Raw genomic sequence first — 18,612 nt, forward strand, 5'->3', positions numbered from 1 at the left:
TACCTTCTTCCCCTAAAGAGACTAGGGAGAAGAGCAAAAACGATAACAACGTTACTCGCTTGAACGAAACGTTTATCCAGCTCTCTCTCCCTCCGTCTCTATCTCTCTCTCTCTCTCTCTCTTGACTTAGAACCTGAGAGAAGAGCCCAATCATATATATCGTTAAAACATATTATTGTTAAAGGAAAAAAACTGAAAGATTTCCCAAATAAAAAGTTCCTTTATTAGAATTAAAACCATTAAGCTAAGAAAGAATGAACAAAACGCTAGAAACGGTTACTCTTACTGCAACGTGACACCGTGAAAATTCTCTCTCTATCGTAACAATAGAGCGCAAGTTGAACGTTCTGAACGTCAACAACTGCAGAGACAAAACAAAACGTTAGTTCAACTTTGAAAACAGTACGAGACTATCAAAGAAATTCTTTCAAAAACATTAAAATAGCATAATATGTTAACAGGAAAACCGAAATGACGGGCTCAATGTTAATTAACTTCGGTACCAAGAAAAGACCGCCTACTATTAGGAAAGGTCGAATATAAACAAATATAAAAATTAATTTTAATAAGTTTATAATAAAAGGAAGTTAATCGAAGAGGCCTATAAAAGGCGGAGAGATATAAAATAAATCTATAACTTTTGTTAAGAAAAATAAAGAAAGAGAGTCTATACTCTCTTAGACACCAACACTTCCGTCTAAGGGAAGGGTCGGCCATTTAAAAGTGAAAGAGAGTTCATACTCTCTTCGTCACCATAATTAATCAAATTAATTCCAAAAGCTAGCTAAGCTAATAATAAAACTTCCTGAATAGCGAAAGCTGAAATCTTAGAGCAATACTTCACCAAAAACCGTGAACAAGACTCCAAAATTATAAGCGTATCCATGAACGTCTTGCCGGAAGCACGACAGAGGAAAAATTGAGGTGGTGTCAACAAGAAGTACTGCAGTACCTGGCCACAGGCGCTTGTGAGTACACCCCCCTCTTGTATAGCGATCGCTGGCGTATCCCTTCCGTAGAATTCTGTCGGGCAACGGAGTTGACAGCTACATGATTATCGGGTAAGTTTAATATTGAAAAATGGAAAACTGAAGGCTAAAAAGCGAGTACATGTACAGCTGGGGGATGAATGGATCCTGCAAAGCCACTGAAAGTCCTAATCACTACAAAGTGGATTATTTGAGACATTATATCTCACTGTGCCCCAGGTCTTTTATCTTAAGTTGCATATTCCTTACTTAAACATTTTCTTACACAAATTGAAAGATTTCATTATGAGAAACCATATTCATTAAGAACTTGATTTCCCCCATTGAAAACTTATAAAATCAGATGAGAAGAATAGCACGATATGTAATACAGTTATAATAGTGTATATGTTTAATAGCATCCCCATGACTATAAGATAAAGTAACTATACATTTCCATTAGCTATAAAAAAAAAAAACATAAGGAACTAGAGAGCACTCAGTAGAGCGCAGACCTCCGCAACGGCATCTTATTTCTCGACCTTTTGCTTGACCTTGACCTTTGATCTTAATACATATTAATTGGCATGGATTTTCATACACTCAACAAAATATGAACAAAATGTGAAGTCTCTGTGAAAACGATGCCCAAACTTATGGCTGATTATGTGAATTGGACATTTTGTTTGACCATGACCTTGACCATCCAAAAATTAATAATTTCCAGCTTTTTACATAACAGTTAATCCCTACAAGTTTCATTACTCTACGATTAAAATTGTGGCCAGGACGCTGTTCTCAAACAAACACGCAAATAAGGGGTAAAACATAACCTTCTTCCAACTTTGTTGGAGGAGGTAAAAATAATATTCACCTGAAAAAGCAAACAGCAACAACAAAAGAGCCAAAAGTCCTCCGTACAACCAAAACAGCACAAAGAGTCCAAATATCACTGTTCCAGACGTAAACCAAAACTTTCGCATAACAGTCAGCACTAAACCGGCCACAAATTTTATCACCACAAAGTCCGCCTTTTGTTTTGGCGTCATTTCATCCTCGCAGTCGTGATGATGGTGGTGGTGGTGGCAGGCGCGCGGCCGGGGGGGAGGGTTGGGCGGTAGGATGGGCTGCCCGCTCTCAACATCGTCGGCTGCCATGCTGTAATGCACCATCTATGTGACGGCAGTTCAGCGATCGCTTTCGGCTCGGTGCTAAATAACGTGGTTAGTAACTTCACAGTGGAATTCCCATTGTTTTATCTTTTGATAAGAAATTCAATTTTAGGCAAGTTTCTTCCTAATCTATACAAAGGCTTCACTTCACTCAGCACTCTTTCCATCCCACTTGGTTTTAGCAAAATATCAACGCTGAAGCAGTTACTTTCTTGAAGAGCCAGCCAGTTCTTAGTACCTCCATTCCTGAAAAAAAAAAGAAGCTTGTGAACTATACCTATAAGAATCGAATAAAAAATCTTTATGCTACAGACATAAAAGTGGCAATACTGATAATCTTGCATACAGGACTAAAAGAAAATCTTTTTGTCTTCTCCCTAAGAAACTGACTTTTATTTATTAACACATGAACCAAAATTTAACAAAAGACTCCCTTGGTTAAGATTAAAATAAAAGAATGACAATTTATAATATCTGATTAATAAGCTGAATGTGTAACTGCTTAAAATTAATTTACAAATAGTGAAAAGGTACACTATAAGTAACTTAGTAGTAGCCTTTTGCAATTTCAAGAAGCAAAATTTATTGGATACATGCTCATGTTCCGTATGATTCTGAAGACAATTTCAGGCTCAAACTAGAGGGGCACTCAGTAGAGCGCAGACCTCTCCCCCGGCAGCTTATTTCTCAAACTTGATCTTTAACCTTAACATGTATTAATTGGCGTGGATTTTCTTTTAATCAAATATGAACCAAGCTTGAAGTCTCTGTGACAACGGTGTCCATACTTATGGCTGATTACGTGAATTGGACATTTTGCTTGACCGTGACCTTGTGCTTCACTTTCCAAAATTTAATCATTTCCATCTTTTAACATAACAGTTAATTCCTGCAAGTTTCATTACTCTACAATTAGAATTGTGGCCAGGAAGTTGTTCACAAACAAACACGCAAAAAGGGGTGCAAACATAACCTCCTTCAAACTTTGTTGGCGGAGGTAATTAGGAAACTTTTTCATATGCTATCAATCTAAATCTTTTTTCATTAATAACTGAGAACCTGAAGGACTGGTGAAACTCACAACCAAATCTTACCATATATCAAATCTTATTTTTCAATTGCATTTGGTAAACCATTCTCGGTCAATCAGTACATTTAAACTATTCCTGATCATTTATAATTCCACCCAAGCCAGCTAATACAAACCTGCCATAACCATAAGTTCTACATTGAAAATTTATTCAGCATCCTAATCAAATTTTTAGTTTCTCTCTATCTTTATTCATTTGTTAACTACACTACAAAAAATCAACATAATTAAGTTGACATGTGACGTCATTGCTACCTGGCCAAAAGTCATAAGCCTGACAACGACTTTGACACGGCTGGGATCGCCAGTGCGTTATTGGAAAAGGTAAGAGAGACTTTACACCAGAAAAAAACAGCAAAGCTATTAAGTTTGTGCTTTATGCCTTTTAGGTCATTGCTAAAAGGGCAAACTGCATTGATCATTTTATAACTTATTTATGAAAGATCTATTTCAATACTGTTAATGTTCCTTAAATGTTTTTTAATTGTTCATTATTTCTCTTGTAGTTTATTTATTTCCTTATTTCCTTTCCTCACTGGACTATTTTTCATCTTTGGAGCCCTTGGCCTTATGGCATCCTGCTTTTACAACTAGGCTTGTAGCTTAGCTAGTAATAATAACAATAATAATAATATAGCAATCACTTACCTCTATTTCTAGACCTAATAACCATAAAGAGCCACAGTGGGAAGTTTTATTCCAGCTGTAACCAGATTGTGGAATGATTTTCTCTCTTCATAGTTTATATATGAGAGATCTATTTTAATGTTACTTATCTTGAGATATTTTATATCAATCATTCGTTATTTCTCCCATAGTTTATCTATTTCTATATTTCCTTTCCTCACTGGGCTATTTTTTTCATGCTGGATCCCTTGAGCTTATAATATCCTGTTTTTTTCTAACTAGGGTTGTAGCTTAGCTAGTATTAATAATAATAATGATGCAACATGCTTAAAACACAACAGAAGTTACTAGAAAAATATGTGAATAAATTGCTTGCTAATAATATCAATAAATTATGTAGACAAATTAAGTCAAAAGCAGGAAAATAGTTCAATAACAGCTAGCTACAGCCTATCTGCCTTGGTGCTCATGTTATAATAATGATTCCTCACGCTTGCTTGGTCATGCTACACAATGGCTACCAGCTGATAGTACTGTACTAAGTTAAAGACCGCAAGGGACAACACGTATCATCTGCATAAATCCTTCAATCTATTCAAACTTTGCTTACTGGTAATTTGTAAATTCTAAAGTTCTTTTGGTCCCTATTTCCATAAGGTTAGGTTAGGGTAGGTTTATAAAACTTTAGAAGGTTCCTCTATTGGCTTCCAACAAGACTTGTAAACACCAAAACTTTGCCTTAACCGAAACAAATTTCCTGCTTAAACCAACCTAATATAGGATGTCCTATTCATACTCATCGTAAACCAACCTACCATAGGACGTCCTATTCATACTCATCGTAAATCAACCTACCATAGGACGTCCTATTCATACTCATCGTAAATCAACCTACCATAGGACGTCCTATTCATACTCATGGTAAACCAACCTACCATAGGACGTCTTATTCATACTCATCGTAAACCGACCTACTTAGGAAGTCCTATTCATACTCATCGTAAATCAACCTACCATAGGACGTCCTATTCATACTCATCGTAAATCAACCTACCATAGGACGTCCTATTCATACTCATAGTAAATCAACCTACCATAGGACGTCCTATTCATACTCATTGTAAATCAACCTACTATACAGGACGTCGTATTCATACTCGGTGTAAACTGACCTATTATAGGATGTCCTATTCATACTCATCGTAACCTGACTTACCATAGAATGTCTTATTTATAATTTATGTATACCATCCTACTATAGGATGTCCTATTCATACTCATCGTAAACTGACCTACCATAGGATGACCTAGTTCAGTTCAGTTCAGTTGTTGGGCGGAGGGATTCGCCTTTCCATCGTCACCTATTCATACTCATCGTAAACTGACCTACCATAGGACATCTTATTTATACTTTATGTATACCATCCTACTTTAGGATGTCCTATTCATACTCATTGTAAACTGACCTACTATACAGGACGTCCTATTCATACCATCGTAACCAGACGTGCCTCAAAAAAAATCTTAATTTTTTCCTTTAAATAATAATAAATATTGCCTTAGCTACAATTATCAGACGCCAAAATTGGCTAAAATAAGCTTCTCTTGCAATAACTTAATAATTACCGATTACCGGTTACCTAAGATACCTTACGAAAGGCTTAAATGACTTAATGATCAGCTCTATAAAGACAAGATGGTCTTAAAGATGATCCAGGAAAAACTCGAATAAAAAGTTTATTTAAAAACAATACAGTAATAAATTAAAGCAATTTCTAGTCACGAGACAGTAATGGGTAAATAATCTTAATAATAATAATGAAAGATTTTCAAAATTACCCTTTTCCGTGTGTCAATTTAAGTTCTGTTTTGAAGAATCAGGTGATTTCCTCTTTGTTGACAGTCCACTCAGGGAAAAACGTTGAACAGGGTTGCCAGCAGGGTTGCCAGGTATTGCAAATGAGAAAAGGTCAATTTCTAATCAACAGAGGCTTTAAAAGGTCACCCCATTAATAGAAAAAGGTCAAAAATATAGTATTTAAGGGCCGGCTTTTTTCATATTACTAAAGGCCAACCTATTTAAATACAAAAGGTCAAATTTGAGTTTTTTTTGGCCGGAAAAAAGGCCAAACTGGCAACCCTGGTTGCCAGATTATTTCGACTGAATTATCGTACATGAGCCTTAAAATTGTCGTTTTTCAACCAAAATTATCGTACACAGTTTCAATATAATAATTAAGGAGTTACACGATTGACTTATTTAAAAGTATTTTAGTATAATTGTTTAATTAAACCCACACACACCTACATTGTTTATACCTTAGGTATGTATCGTACATCGTACCGGACCCAAAATAATCGTACACGTACTATAATTATCGTACGAATGGCAACCCTGACGTTGAAACAAAAGAGCATCGAGTTGATGGCTTTTTACTTCTTCCGTTTTTCAGTAGGAAAAATATTAAGGATTTTTATTCATTCTAGCGACCCCTCTCAGGGTACATTACAAAACATACAAAATTATAATTTGACTTACAATAATAGTATAAGATGGCAGTAAAAAGAAGTAAAATTACTTTATTCATATATCTTTACGATACTGTACACATATCCGTATACCCATATATGCCATGTATAATGGAAACATGAACCCATATGGACTAGATAAAAAACTAATATATAACTAAAACTGTTCCATTATTAATTTTTACATATTTTACTAGATTTCACAATTCTCTCTTATTTTCTATTTTAAACAATTGACTAAACTTTATACTATTTGGTGTAGTGTAATAATATCTTCTTATATACAATAATATTTTATTATTTTGAAGGAAACTATCTTGCAACATGATGCATATATACTGGTTTATCATTACCAATAAACTTTTCCCTGGCATATTACTCTATTCCTAAAAAACGGCTGGATACAATTCTACATCATGGACCCATAAAACACTAATTTTCTTCGGTTGTAATAACAATAAAATTCTATGCTAAACAAAGCTATTTTAATAGCAATATTAATAAATTGCTTCTTTAGATTTGATTTGAGCTATATATCAAGGCGCTGGGACCCGTGAGGCCATTCCAGGATGCAAATATAATTACAACACGAGACTAAAGCACTTTAGATTTTGATAATCTTTCAATACATCAACTAATTTAATTTTATTTTGCCTATCGACTTTGTACCTTGAAAGTAAGCTTAGATATATCAGATATAATGTAATTTTCATATTTCAATAACTATTAATAATAAAGGTACCTTTAAATTATTTTAACTTAGATAAGAGCCAAATTTCAGCCTCTTTACCCGAGAGGATTTTATAAATGTTTATATTCCAGGTCCTCGTTGCTCTCCAAAACAAAGAATTCGTGAGCATAGGCTACTACTAGAAGCCTAATAGATGCAGAAAATTCAATATTAGTTTCCTCCTACACAAACAGCTCAATTTACACTTTTACTTCTAACCTCAAGAGCCTGCAATATAACGGGCAACATCTCTACTTGGCGTTTCTAAATTCCCTAATTCTATGTCATTGCTTCTAAATTTTTTCTTAATTCATTACAGCTAGACATATGCTCAGTTGTATCGTATACCTTACTACATAACACACAAGTTTTCAGTATTTTAGTTGTATTAAAATCTAAGAGTATATGTAAACTACAGCAGGTTATATCACTTTTCAAGTTATCTAACAATTAACTGTGTAATGCTTAGTTCTATAATAATTATATCAATGTGCAACGAGTACCTGCATCTACAGACATGTCATTTAATCTTCTGCATTTTTCCACATTTTACAGTACAAACAAAATGACCACTGGCAAGAAACCACTGGAATATCGTCTCCAACAAGTTTCATAAATTGGCTATCCGACATGCCATCACTTTCTTCAATTATGTCATAAGTAAATATTTTAAGCGAGGACAAACGCACCAAAATCTCTGATCTACAAACCTTTTAGGCATATTTTTGTTTATCCAACCATGATTATTCAGTTGGAGTGTCTTCATAAAAAACAATTAGAATAGCGCCAACGTTATCCCTGCGTGTCGTAAGAGGCGACTAAAAGGGACGGGACGAGGGGGCTGGGAACCCCCTCTCCTGTATCTACATCCTGAGACATCGACATAACTCCCAATACTTTAAGACAATTGGCTAAGAAAAACAATGAGGTACTTTAATTAGCCATGGCAAAGTTGGATACTTTAGAACCCTTTCAGAAGGATAGATTATAGAATTAAATTTCAGGCATAAGGACTGGTGTTGCAGCTGGGAGGTCAATTCAACATTAAGGAAACCCTCAGTCAACTGATCTACCAATTTACCCATATTAAATTCAACAGAGCCTTCGCCCCCTGCATGAAACTTCAAGGGTCATTAAAAGATGAGAGGAATGGAACGACAAAGTACGGTTCACTTGACATACAAGATGACCATGATTAAAGCCTGATCACTGGGAATCTAATGTCGTAAAGCGGTTTAGATAATAAATAGAAGAGAGTTTAACGAAAGCAAAATGGGACACTACAAAGCAATGCCTATGACACAAATGACTGCCCTAATTCCACGTGGTAGTACTGTATGTAAAGAAATGGACTACGGGCTGCAAGCGTGCAAGACCCCGTGCCTAGCCATAAAGCAATCTGCAAAACCAACTAAAGGACATAATAGTGGAATCAAGGTCGTAAGATGTATATACAGTAGCCTACTGGAAGAGCAAGGCCAGAGAAGTGTCTTTACAAAGATGTTGATAGTGTAGAAGCAAATAGCTGAAATTTAACTACCAAAAATAATCATAAAATCAAGGGAACAAGAAGGCAGTACAGATGCTAATTAAAAATGTAATTCACAAAATGACAACTATATGATTGCTTTAAATCATTAAAGAGATTATTTAAAGTGAGAATTCAGTCATAGCACTGGAGGTAGCCTAAACTTTGTTAGATAAAGTAGTGCAGAGATAGAGACAAGAGAAGGGAAAGTATTTCATAACTAAACCAAGTCAAATCTGTAAATTCATACAATTTTTAAGGCTGACATCTTTGATACAACACCCACTCTAAAAAGTAATAGACATGACTGGAATGAAATTTGACCACAAGTCAAAGATTTCATCCGTACTGTAATGGTTATTGCAAAGGTACCTTTAGCAACATTTCAGCATCATGCCATGAAACTTTTTATGTTTATGTTACACAATTAACTACTTTACAAATACATACGTGTGTATACTGTATATGTTACACGACTAGAGAAAGTCCAAATTTTTTTTTTATTTGCTGTTATAAATAGCTTCATCAAATAATCATCAAACTATTTAATCATACTTAAAAATATAACATGACATTTTAATTGCTCGTCATATGAATGTCTTGCAATGTAGTCAATTGCTCAACTATAAATTTTCAACGTCTTTCACACAACCACTTGGCCCTTTTGTTAAGCCCTGTCCACACAATCGAGCATGACCGACAGGCAAACAGTGATACCAGACAACAATAGTAAGTAAGAATGAGGGATAATGACGTCAGAAGTGGGAAAACCACAGACAGGGATCTGGCATCATACAGTGTTGCCAGATCCCTGCCTTTAGTTTTCCCGCTTCTGACGTCATCAACCCTCATTTTCACTAACTATTGTGGCCTGGTATCACTGTTTGCCCGTCGCGCATGCTCGATCGCGTGAACAGGGCTTTACTTTTGATTCACAGCACTGAAAATCTTCCAAAACCAAATTTAAACCAATTAAAAAAAAAAAAAAAAAAAGTATCTGACAGGAAAGAAAAACCACCTTTATTTTGGTATATTTATTTGTACAGAAAAGTACCATAATAGAATAATTAGCATTAGAGCAATCACGAGAAAAAAAAAAAATGCTTTAGAACACCTCGCAAAATAATCTTATATATATTGTATATCATATGTGTAAAGGATTAGGCAAAACTTCCCCAAGGAGGTAACCTACCTAGCTGGAGCAGAGATTTCAATGCTCTCAATTCTAACAATAAATAGCTTATTACATATACTGTACTGCACTGTATCTTGAAACTATTTCAGCGTGTCGTACGATGGGAGTCCTACCGACAGTTTGCGACAGAGTGCAAAAAGGATGATCCTTTACAAACTACCCAAAAACGAATGGCATCTACTTTTAACGATCATCATATATTTCCCTTTGAATCACAAGTTGTAATAGGTGTCATCAGGAGGTTCCTATAAAAATTAAATTTCCTTTCTGTAATAATTCAATCCTTTTATAAACTGATTAAATAAAAATCTAACTTCTTGAAATGACCACCAAATGAAAAAAAAAGAAATTGGGATAAAACATAAATCAAGGACAGGTCCTTCTAAAATATCCTAACATTGACTCCACTTGTCCTTCCAAAAACATATTAATGTTACATTAGAATTCTAAATTTCTTAAATAGAAAAGCCAAGAAACATCTTGGTCACAGCAGTTGCTAGACAAAAAAAAAAAATGAATTAAATATATAATTTGAATATTGGAAAAAATATTACTAGATGAAGTGGTGAAAAATACTGCCCGTTCTAACAGAGACTGTAATAAACAGTAGTTGGTCCTTTAAGTTTGTATCTATAAGCCACTTTCTCATACTTCATCCAATAAACTACAGTAGCCATTGTCAGGTGTTGAAACATAAAATGCTACAAAAAGAGAGAGAGAGAGAGAGAGAGAGAGAGAGAGAGAGAGAGAGAGAGAGAGAGAGAGAGAGAGAGAGAGAGAGAGAGAGAGAGAGAAAGAGAACGAGAGAGAGAGAAAGAGAACGAGAGAGAGAGAGAGAGAGAGAGAGAGAGAGAGAGAGACGAGAGAGAGAGAGAATTGTTTGTTAAAAAGTACCTTTAAAATCAACTCAAATATATCTATATTCATGTACTTAAGCCTTGAGAACCGCTATTAATTCTTTATGCCTACATCACCATTTCTTAAAAAATGTATACATGGCCTACTGTAGCAGATGATTTTGAAAGACTGAACTTATGACACAAACTAAGAGTAATTTTTTTCCGCTGGATGAAAAAAAAAAAAAAAAAATGTGGCAAAACATCATCATCAACAAAAGACATTTTACATGACAATTTCTCTAGAGGCCGTTTAGTGAAATTTATAATTTTTCTCATCTATTGGTATTATTAGGATGTCCAGTTGTGCCTCACATAGATGAATTTGTACTGCTTTAGGCCGCTGCAAACATTGGCGTCATTGCTGTTGGGATACAAGAAAACAATCAGAGAAAGCAATTGCTGGCATTCGACGTTTCTACGGACATGCAGTTATTGCTATACTAGAGTTTATTGAAATTTCACAGAAGAAAAAAAATTACATCAAACACCAACATCCTAACTACCAAGGAAAGACGACTATGAGCATCGCTCCTTGCCCCAGATGAAGAGCTTGAGCTATCTTAAATCTACCGTTTTATACTTACTTTCTGCATTGCTAAAAAACTATTCCTGAAAACTTAAATGGGAGGGAGAAAACAAGATATTTTTTAAACGTAATAAAGACCACGGCTTGAAAATAATCCTGTTATTTTGAAACCAAAGATAAATCGCAACACAATAAGTTTTCTCGTAGGCTCTTAGTATGAGCTTAATTTTCTTTCTACTTCTCGACGAGATATGGTGGAATACCTATCTTACCTTACAATTCTTCAAAACGCTTCCCTATCTCATTCAAAATTATCTAAGGACGTTTTTTTCTGAAATATACTCCCGCCTAAAGTTATTTGACCCAGTCAAAGTGTCTCAATACTACACACGACTATAACAATAGAGAAACTGTGCCAAAAATGAACTGTAGAATTATAACAGTGAAGATCCACTCCTAACTTCACTATAGTCCATTTCTTTTAGCAATGCATATTTCCACCGACTCGCGGCGGTGCCCTTTTAGGTCGGAAAAGTTTCCTGATCGCTGATTGGTTAGAATTATCTTGTCCAACCAATCAGCGATCCGGAAACTTTTCCGAGCTAAAAGGGCACCGCTGCGAGTCGGTGCAAATATGCATCGCTAAAAGAAATGGACTATAGTTTTAGGAGGTCTTAAATAAAAAATAATCAGAATTTTAAAAATAGCCAAAAAGAAGATATCTCTCGCTTTCTTAAAAACCAGACTTATCAATTTTCGATGGATTTTCATGACCAGGGGAGAACCTCTTAACTGTACTAGGAAGTAAGAGTGTAGAGGTTTGACGGCAAGGTGGAGACAAAATGGGAACAGGTAATTCAGAATGATTAAATTAAGATTTTTTAAGCTACATACATGCTACTTTAAGTGACATGCTTTCTCATGTAGTTTTAAGTATTTATCTTATGTTGTAGTTTAAGTATTTAGTTATTCTCTAGCTTATCCCTTTTACCCCCATGGACGTACCGGTACGTTCTTGCAAAAATTTAAATTTTTTTTGGCATATTTTTCATAATTTTTTGAGAAACTTCGAGCATTTTCCAAGAGAATGAGACCAACCTGACCTTTCTATGACAAAAATTAAGGCTGTTAGGGCAATTTAAAGAAAATATACTGCAAAATGTGCTTGAAAAAAATTAACCCATGAGGGTTAAGGGTTGGAAATTTCCAAATAGACTGGGGGTAAAAGGGTTATCTTTTAAAAACAGTAGAGATTTTTTCAACAGGGGTCAGATCCCAGGGAGTTTTTAATTCTAAAGCGATGCATTACTTTTGACTTTCTAGAAAAAGCATGAACATAATTCAATTACAAAAAAAGCATACAAATATCTTACAAATATAACATTGCTTCTTAAAATACTTATATAACAAGACTATAGATTAAGATCTTGCCATAATAGGAATTCATGACAATAGACGAGAAAGGAGACTTAATGGAAGAAAAGAAACACGTAAAAATGTTTGATGATGATGACTTTAAAACAAAGCAACTACTATACTATATGAAAAATCCTGTTAATAAAAACTACATACTCTACTGGATTTTAAATAGAATTTCCAATTCATACGACACACGAAATTAGTGAATTCTGGACCCATATTCATTACACGAAGGTAAAACTCAAAATTAGTTAGACAAAATTACAATTTAAAAAATATTTGAAGGTTAACTAGGCCATTACTATTACTCAAGGACATTAGCTAAAGTTAATAACTGACAAGATTTAATGGATCCTCATGTACTACCGAGATGAGGGACAGTTTAGAGAGCGGTCACTTATGTCATCGAGACCAGAGTACACACATGACACATGCAGCAGCCTTACTCTCTCCAACTAATTAAGGATGAGTGCATCCCCATGAAATGGCAATAATAAAGGTGAAGTGACTCCTTAGTTATGGTAAGTAGCTCTTCTAGGACAACAACACTCCAAAATAAAACTATCGTTCTCTCGTCTTGGGTAATGCCATAGCCTCTGTACCATGGTCTTCCACTGTTTTAGGGAACACTACTTAATCTTAATTTTGTCTTCAAGTTTTTATAGTTTATATATGAAACTATTATTTTGTTCTTAAAACATTTTATTCTAATAGCTCATTACTTCTCATGTTTATTTCCTTATTTCCTCAGAGGATATTTTCCCTTGTTAGAGCCCTTGGGCTTACAGCGTCCTGCTTTCCAACTAGGGTTGTAACTTAGCTAGTAATAATATTAGTCCTGTTCCAACTTTTGCCCATGGTACTCAATGAAAAACAAATTGAATGACAGGAGAACTGTGACGAAGATGATTAGGAAAGCAAGGCATCAGCTCTAGGGAACCATAAATTTATATTCTCCATTTTCTTTTCTTTCATTTTATTGGCCATCTACAATAGTCTACTAGATTTCATATCACTCAGCTAATATACTGAATATAGTAATGATTTTAGAGCCTAAAATAACGTCATTGAGCACTAAAAAGTTATCAAAAAATCAAACTAGTCGCTGATAAATATCAGGAGTATTCAATTAACTATAAGGCCATTAGATATGCAAATACACACGTGAATTCTTAAAATTGGCTTATGTGAGTATATCTCGAAATTTCCACGAGCACAATAACATATGTAATTATACTTTTCTTTGTACTCCCTCCTTTTCAAGCGCTTCCCACCCAAATCAGCTGTTCACATGCCTCTAGCAGTCTTTTGAATCGTACCCAAAACGGCAAGTCTTCTCACTGCCTGTCACCCACCATAACAATTTCACATTCTACTTGTAATTACCAGTGGGAAGAGCTTCATAGCTTCGTTCCATATTCTGATACATTTTTTAAGTGTGAAAACTGATAAACTACGACTAAAACCAACGAGTGTAAGTAACACAAGATTCAGTTCCTTTAAACTACGACTAAACCAGTGAGTGTAACACAAGATTCAGTTCCTTTTAATATATATTGGCATAGGACCACATTGACCATATTGAATGACCTAACCCTTTTTATTTTGGCTAAAATGTCATGCTTTTATGAATGAAAATAACACTTAATAAAATGGTGAATCATGAGAAAGCAAGATGATAAACAGTTAACAGAATAGTTCACAATACTTTTGGGAACAAAAGGTTCTTGTATATGCAAGATTAAGGAAGAACACAAAATGGAATAATATACAATACATGCACAGATGGAGTAAACAGTTTACTATAAGATATAAAATGGATTAAGCTACATTAAACTAAGTAAAAAAATACATGGGACATAGTTAAGCGTCAAAGAAAAATTTACCCCTTTAAATATGTCAGAAAAGTCTAGGCTTTCTTTTTATATCAAAGAAATGAGATAAACTAATATGCATACAAATGACTTCCCGAGTTTCCGACCTTCTTGATAATTTGAGCGTCTAACGTCTCGATTTTATAATTGTTTGTCCAACAAAAAAATACAGTAATTTTTACCTAGATCTGTACAAATATTTACATGTGTAATATGAATTGGGTAACTCCCCTTAGTTTAATGAAAACCCACAATTATGAATAAAAAGGAAAAATTACTACTGTACTATAAAAGCAACCGACTGGGTAAAGATATCATGAGAGAGAGAGAGAGAGAGACAGAGAGAGAGAGAGAATAATTAACACTGGTACCCTTAGACTACAAATGGGTGAACATATAAATAAAGGAGTCAAGTGTTAAATACAAACTCAAAGGTAAACACTCAAAAAAAAAAAAGGGGGGGGGGGTAGAAAAAGCCAAAGCTGAAATGCTAGGACTACGGTATTTTTACACTAATTCATACAAAAAAATAAACAGTTATACCGAGGGGTTTACAAGTGCAAACTTACTGAAATTACTAGATTTCAAACATACACATCACAGAACAATTTGTTTAAATTCTAAGTTTTCTCGATTATTTAAAAAAACCTCTGCATTTTTAACGAATGTAGATAGTTTAAAAAAAGCTATTTAGCCCCAGCCATTACCATCCCGATACTCTAAAAGTACCAGCAAGATTTTCTTAAAGGAAATGTCCCAACGAGAGAGCGCTCAAGACGCTAGCTCTATAGATTCTGTGGGGCACTAGTCAAGAAAGAATGGTTCCATTCCTCCTCTTAATATATTCAATTTTATAGATTGATCACAATACTGTGCAGAGCCAATTTATTTTCTTATATTTTCTTATCTTTATTTACAAAAATTTTGTGAATGAGACTCCACTTCATGTGAAGTTCCTTCAAAATCTTACCAGAAGATACTACAGCAGCAACTTTTTCTTAGCCATAGGCTAGAAAATACAAGGCCATTAGATTAGACCATTTTCTGAAAAAGCAAGAAAGAGAAATTATTACTTTTGGGATGTGTGTTGTTCACAGCCATGCACATCAACACCCACTACATCACTACGCTTTTGTTAAAAACCCCACACATACAAATCGGGACTATGTCCCAAAATATAAGGGCTCTGGGCATTCCTCACAAACCCTCCCTCCCCGTTTAAAAACCAGGGTCCTCGGAGAAACATCCTCACAGGTATCAAACACGTACACAGTCCTCAAATTTAGAGAAGTTTCCAGTGTTTCTGTATGGAGCCTCATTCAAAGAAATCTGCACAGGATAAATTTCCTTTTCTTTTCTCTTCCGGGACATGAATATTACAGTATAAAATGCACAAAATGCTACTAAAAACTGCGAGCCAAATTTGAAACTGTGACCGTACCCTGCCCAACAGAATCACAACAGAACTTACAAGATTAACAGAAAGAACAAACATTTTCAACCCCAAAATACATTTTAAAGAAAACAGTAAATGTTAATGAGAAGCTAAAAGGATAGGCCATCACAACTCTTGAAGCAAATAATAGGCAATGAAAAGCAAACGATACGTTGCTTATAACTAACACTCTTACTTATCTGTCACCACCAAATCTTTAAACTCCATAAAACAGCAGTACCACAAACGACATCATAATGGAAAAATAAAAGAGGAGAAACGTCACCTTCAAACCTAGACATACCTTCCATCGCCTCTGCAGCAAAGTATTTAACGTCTGTGTCTGGATCATCATTCAGGCGTTCCAAAACTGGCTTGACTTGTGCATGGAGGGCTCTGAAATTAATTCGTAAAATTTAGGAAATGCATCGTTGGGTGCTTTACAAATTCTAATTAACCGCTAACATCCAAGCTATTAAATAAAGTTTTTACGAGTATGTAAAATGGCAAACCAATATTTCAACGGATGCAAGGCACAAGTAAATCTCTCGCAAACACAAAATTTAACCCTTTTACCCCCAAACGACGTACTGGTACGTTTCACAAAACTCATCCCTTTACCCCCTTGGACGTACGGGTACGTCCTTGCAAAAAACTGCTATTTACAATTTTTTTTGCATATTTTTGATAATTTTTTTAGAAACTTCAGGCATTTCCCAAGAGAATGAGACCAACCTGACCCCTTTATGACAAAAATTAAGGCTGTTAGAGCAATTTAAAAAAATATATATACTGCAAAATGTGCTCAAAAAAAAATAACCCCTGGGGGTTAAGGGTTGGAAAGTTCCAAATAGCCTGGGGGTAAAAGGGTTAAGATACACATTGTTTGACTGCTTTACAAATTCTAATCGACCGCAAACATTCTAGCTACAAAATAAATAGAACTTTTACAAATATGTAAAACGGCAAACCGGTACGTTAACATATGCAAGGCATTAGTAAATTTCTCGTTAACAGTGCTAGAAATGCGATGCAATATGGGTTAGAACTAAGTTGTCCAATCACCATATTTAAGTTTACTTCAAAATATGTATCCCCTTAATTGCAAAATGTTTAGTTTAATTATTTCCTTCCATTATGAAGACTAGCCACAAATTTCTATCTTCTTACACTCTTCAAAATGTAACTTTTAAGGGGAGCATTTATTTTTGTTTTATTAATAACTCCAGTTTATTTGCATGAATCAATTTGAATTTGTGGGCATGAGCTACTTTATGTATAACAAAAATATCAGTATTCATATTTTGTTTGCCTTAACCCCTTTTGCTTGTACCTCCAACTCCCTAAAAATACTATAAAAAAATAAATTCTGCCTAACTTTTATAACCTAAGAGCTTAAATATGACAAATTCATAGATAATTTGTATTTTTCCTAACTATACAGACCTTTGCTATTTATTAGGGGTTATACTTTCGGCAAGGCTGAAATGACGAGCCATTAAAATTGGCGAGGGTTAACTACTCACACCGCTAGTTAGCGGTGGTAAGGGGGGGGGGGTGAGCTTGCCACCACCCCCGTTCACACACCTGTGATTCAGTCTCTTTGCTTGGAGGTAGGACTTCAAGGGGATAGGGATGGCGGGCAAGTTTGTATAAATAGGTAAGGTTTGTACGTATAGTTAGGAAAAATACAAATTATTTACGAATGTCATTTGTTCCGTAACTGGAATACAAACCACGCTATTCATTAGGGGTGACTCACCCATTAGGAAGGGTGGATGTCCCTACCAATCTGGCCTTTGGCTTTGCCCGGGGGCTCTTTATCTGAGTATGTTAGTACTCAAAAATAAGGAGCCCCTGCTCTCGCTAACCCTTGCTACGCAAGGTCCGCGGCCTATGCAAGCTGTGTGTTGAGACGTGCAGAAGTGTGACTGTCTAGGTAAAGTTATTCCGAGTCTATGTAGGAAAAACCTTAAGTAACCAAGACCTCACCAGGGTATGGGGACGCAACAGTATTAGCTTAATACTAGGTACACAAGGGAGCATGGTTTACCTGCAGTGGTTTGAGGTCAGCTTATGCAGAAAACCCAGGATGCTGCTTTCCCCACAAGAGGGTAGGATGAAGAAAAGAATAAGAGCCAGTCAAATCTTTTCATTCACGCAGACTAAAACCGGGTAACAGTGCCCTCAACCGTCTGCTACTTGTCCAATAAGGAGCTTGAGGTATACAACCAGCTGTTGTGCAGCCACCACCGGACCGATAAGAGATCGTATCGAGTTCCTGTGGGTCACATCTTGCATGAGAAAGGTTGTGAAAGTCACCTGCAGCATTCACATCCTTTCTTGTAAAACCTGTGTCACAGAGTAATCTGCTAAGAAGGACCAGGGGCATAGTTATGCCCCTGACACTGTGAGTCCTCATGTAGAGATGATGTTTCGGTGATCCTCCTCTAGTCTCTCCCAGTGCTGATGACAAGAGAAGGGACCCGGGCGAGCTTTTGCAGTTTTCTTTAGGTAAAATCTCATACCTTACCCTGGGTACAGTAACGGAAGATCTGGATCGTCCGTTACCAAGTTGAGACGTGTAGGATCCGTCATCTCTGGAGACTGTGTCTGGTGA

General features: G+C 35.5%; 2 protein-coding genes across 4 annotated transcripts in view; both read right to left on the reverse strand.

The window, feature by feature from the left end:
* The window catches only part of Bem46 (abhydrolase domain containing 13-like protein Bem46), a 29,858-nt gene extending 24,006 nt beyond the window's left edge, over positions 1-5,852 (reverse strand). The window contains exons 1-2 of the mRNA XM_068353806.1: positions 5,697-5,852; positions 1,843-2,386 (exon numbers count right to left, since the gene is read on the reverse strand). Of these exons, the coding sequence (XP_068209907.1) occupies positions 1,843-2,140 (298 nt within the window). The 5' untranslated portion in view covers positions 2,141-2,386; positions 5,697-5,852. The remainder of the gene's footprint in view (positions 1-1,842; positions 2,387-5,696) is intronic.
* Positions 5,853-9,663: 3,811 nt separating this feature from the next.
* Pp2A-29B (Protein phosphatase PP2A regulatory subunit A) overlaps positions 9,664-18,612 on the reverse strand; it is a 43,874-nt gene continuing 34,925 nt past the window's right edge. For 2 of the 3 annotated variants that reach the window (XM_068353809.1, XM_068353807.1), the window contains exons 11-12: positions 16,297-16,388; positions 9,664-11,099 (exon numbers count right to left, since the gene is read on the reverse strand). In XM_068353809.1, coding sequence (XP_068209910.1) covers positions 11,071-11,099; positions 16,297-16,388 — 121 coding nt within the window. In that variant the 3' untranslated portion in view covers positions 9,664-11,070. Of the gene's footprint in view, positions 11,100-15,527; positions 15,602-16,296; positions 16,389-18,612 lie in introns of all 3 variants that reach the window. The other variant, XR_011040562.1, reaches the window with a different exon arrangement.

Source organism: Palaemon carinicauda, chromosome 30, assembly GCF_036898095.1.
Source record: "Palaemon carinicauda isolate YSFRI2023 chromosome 30, ASM3689809v2, whole genome shotgun sequence".
In the NCBI taxonomy this organism is placed as follows: Eukaryota; Metazoa; Arthropoda; class Malacostraca; order Decapoda; family Palaemonidae; genus Palaemon; species Palaemon carinicauda.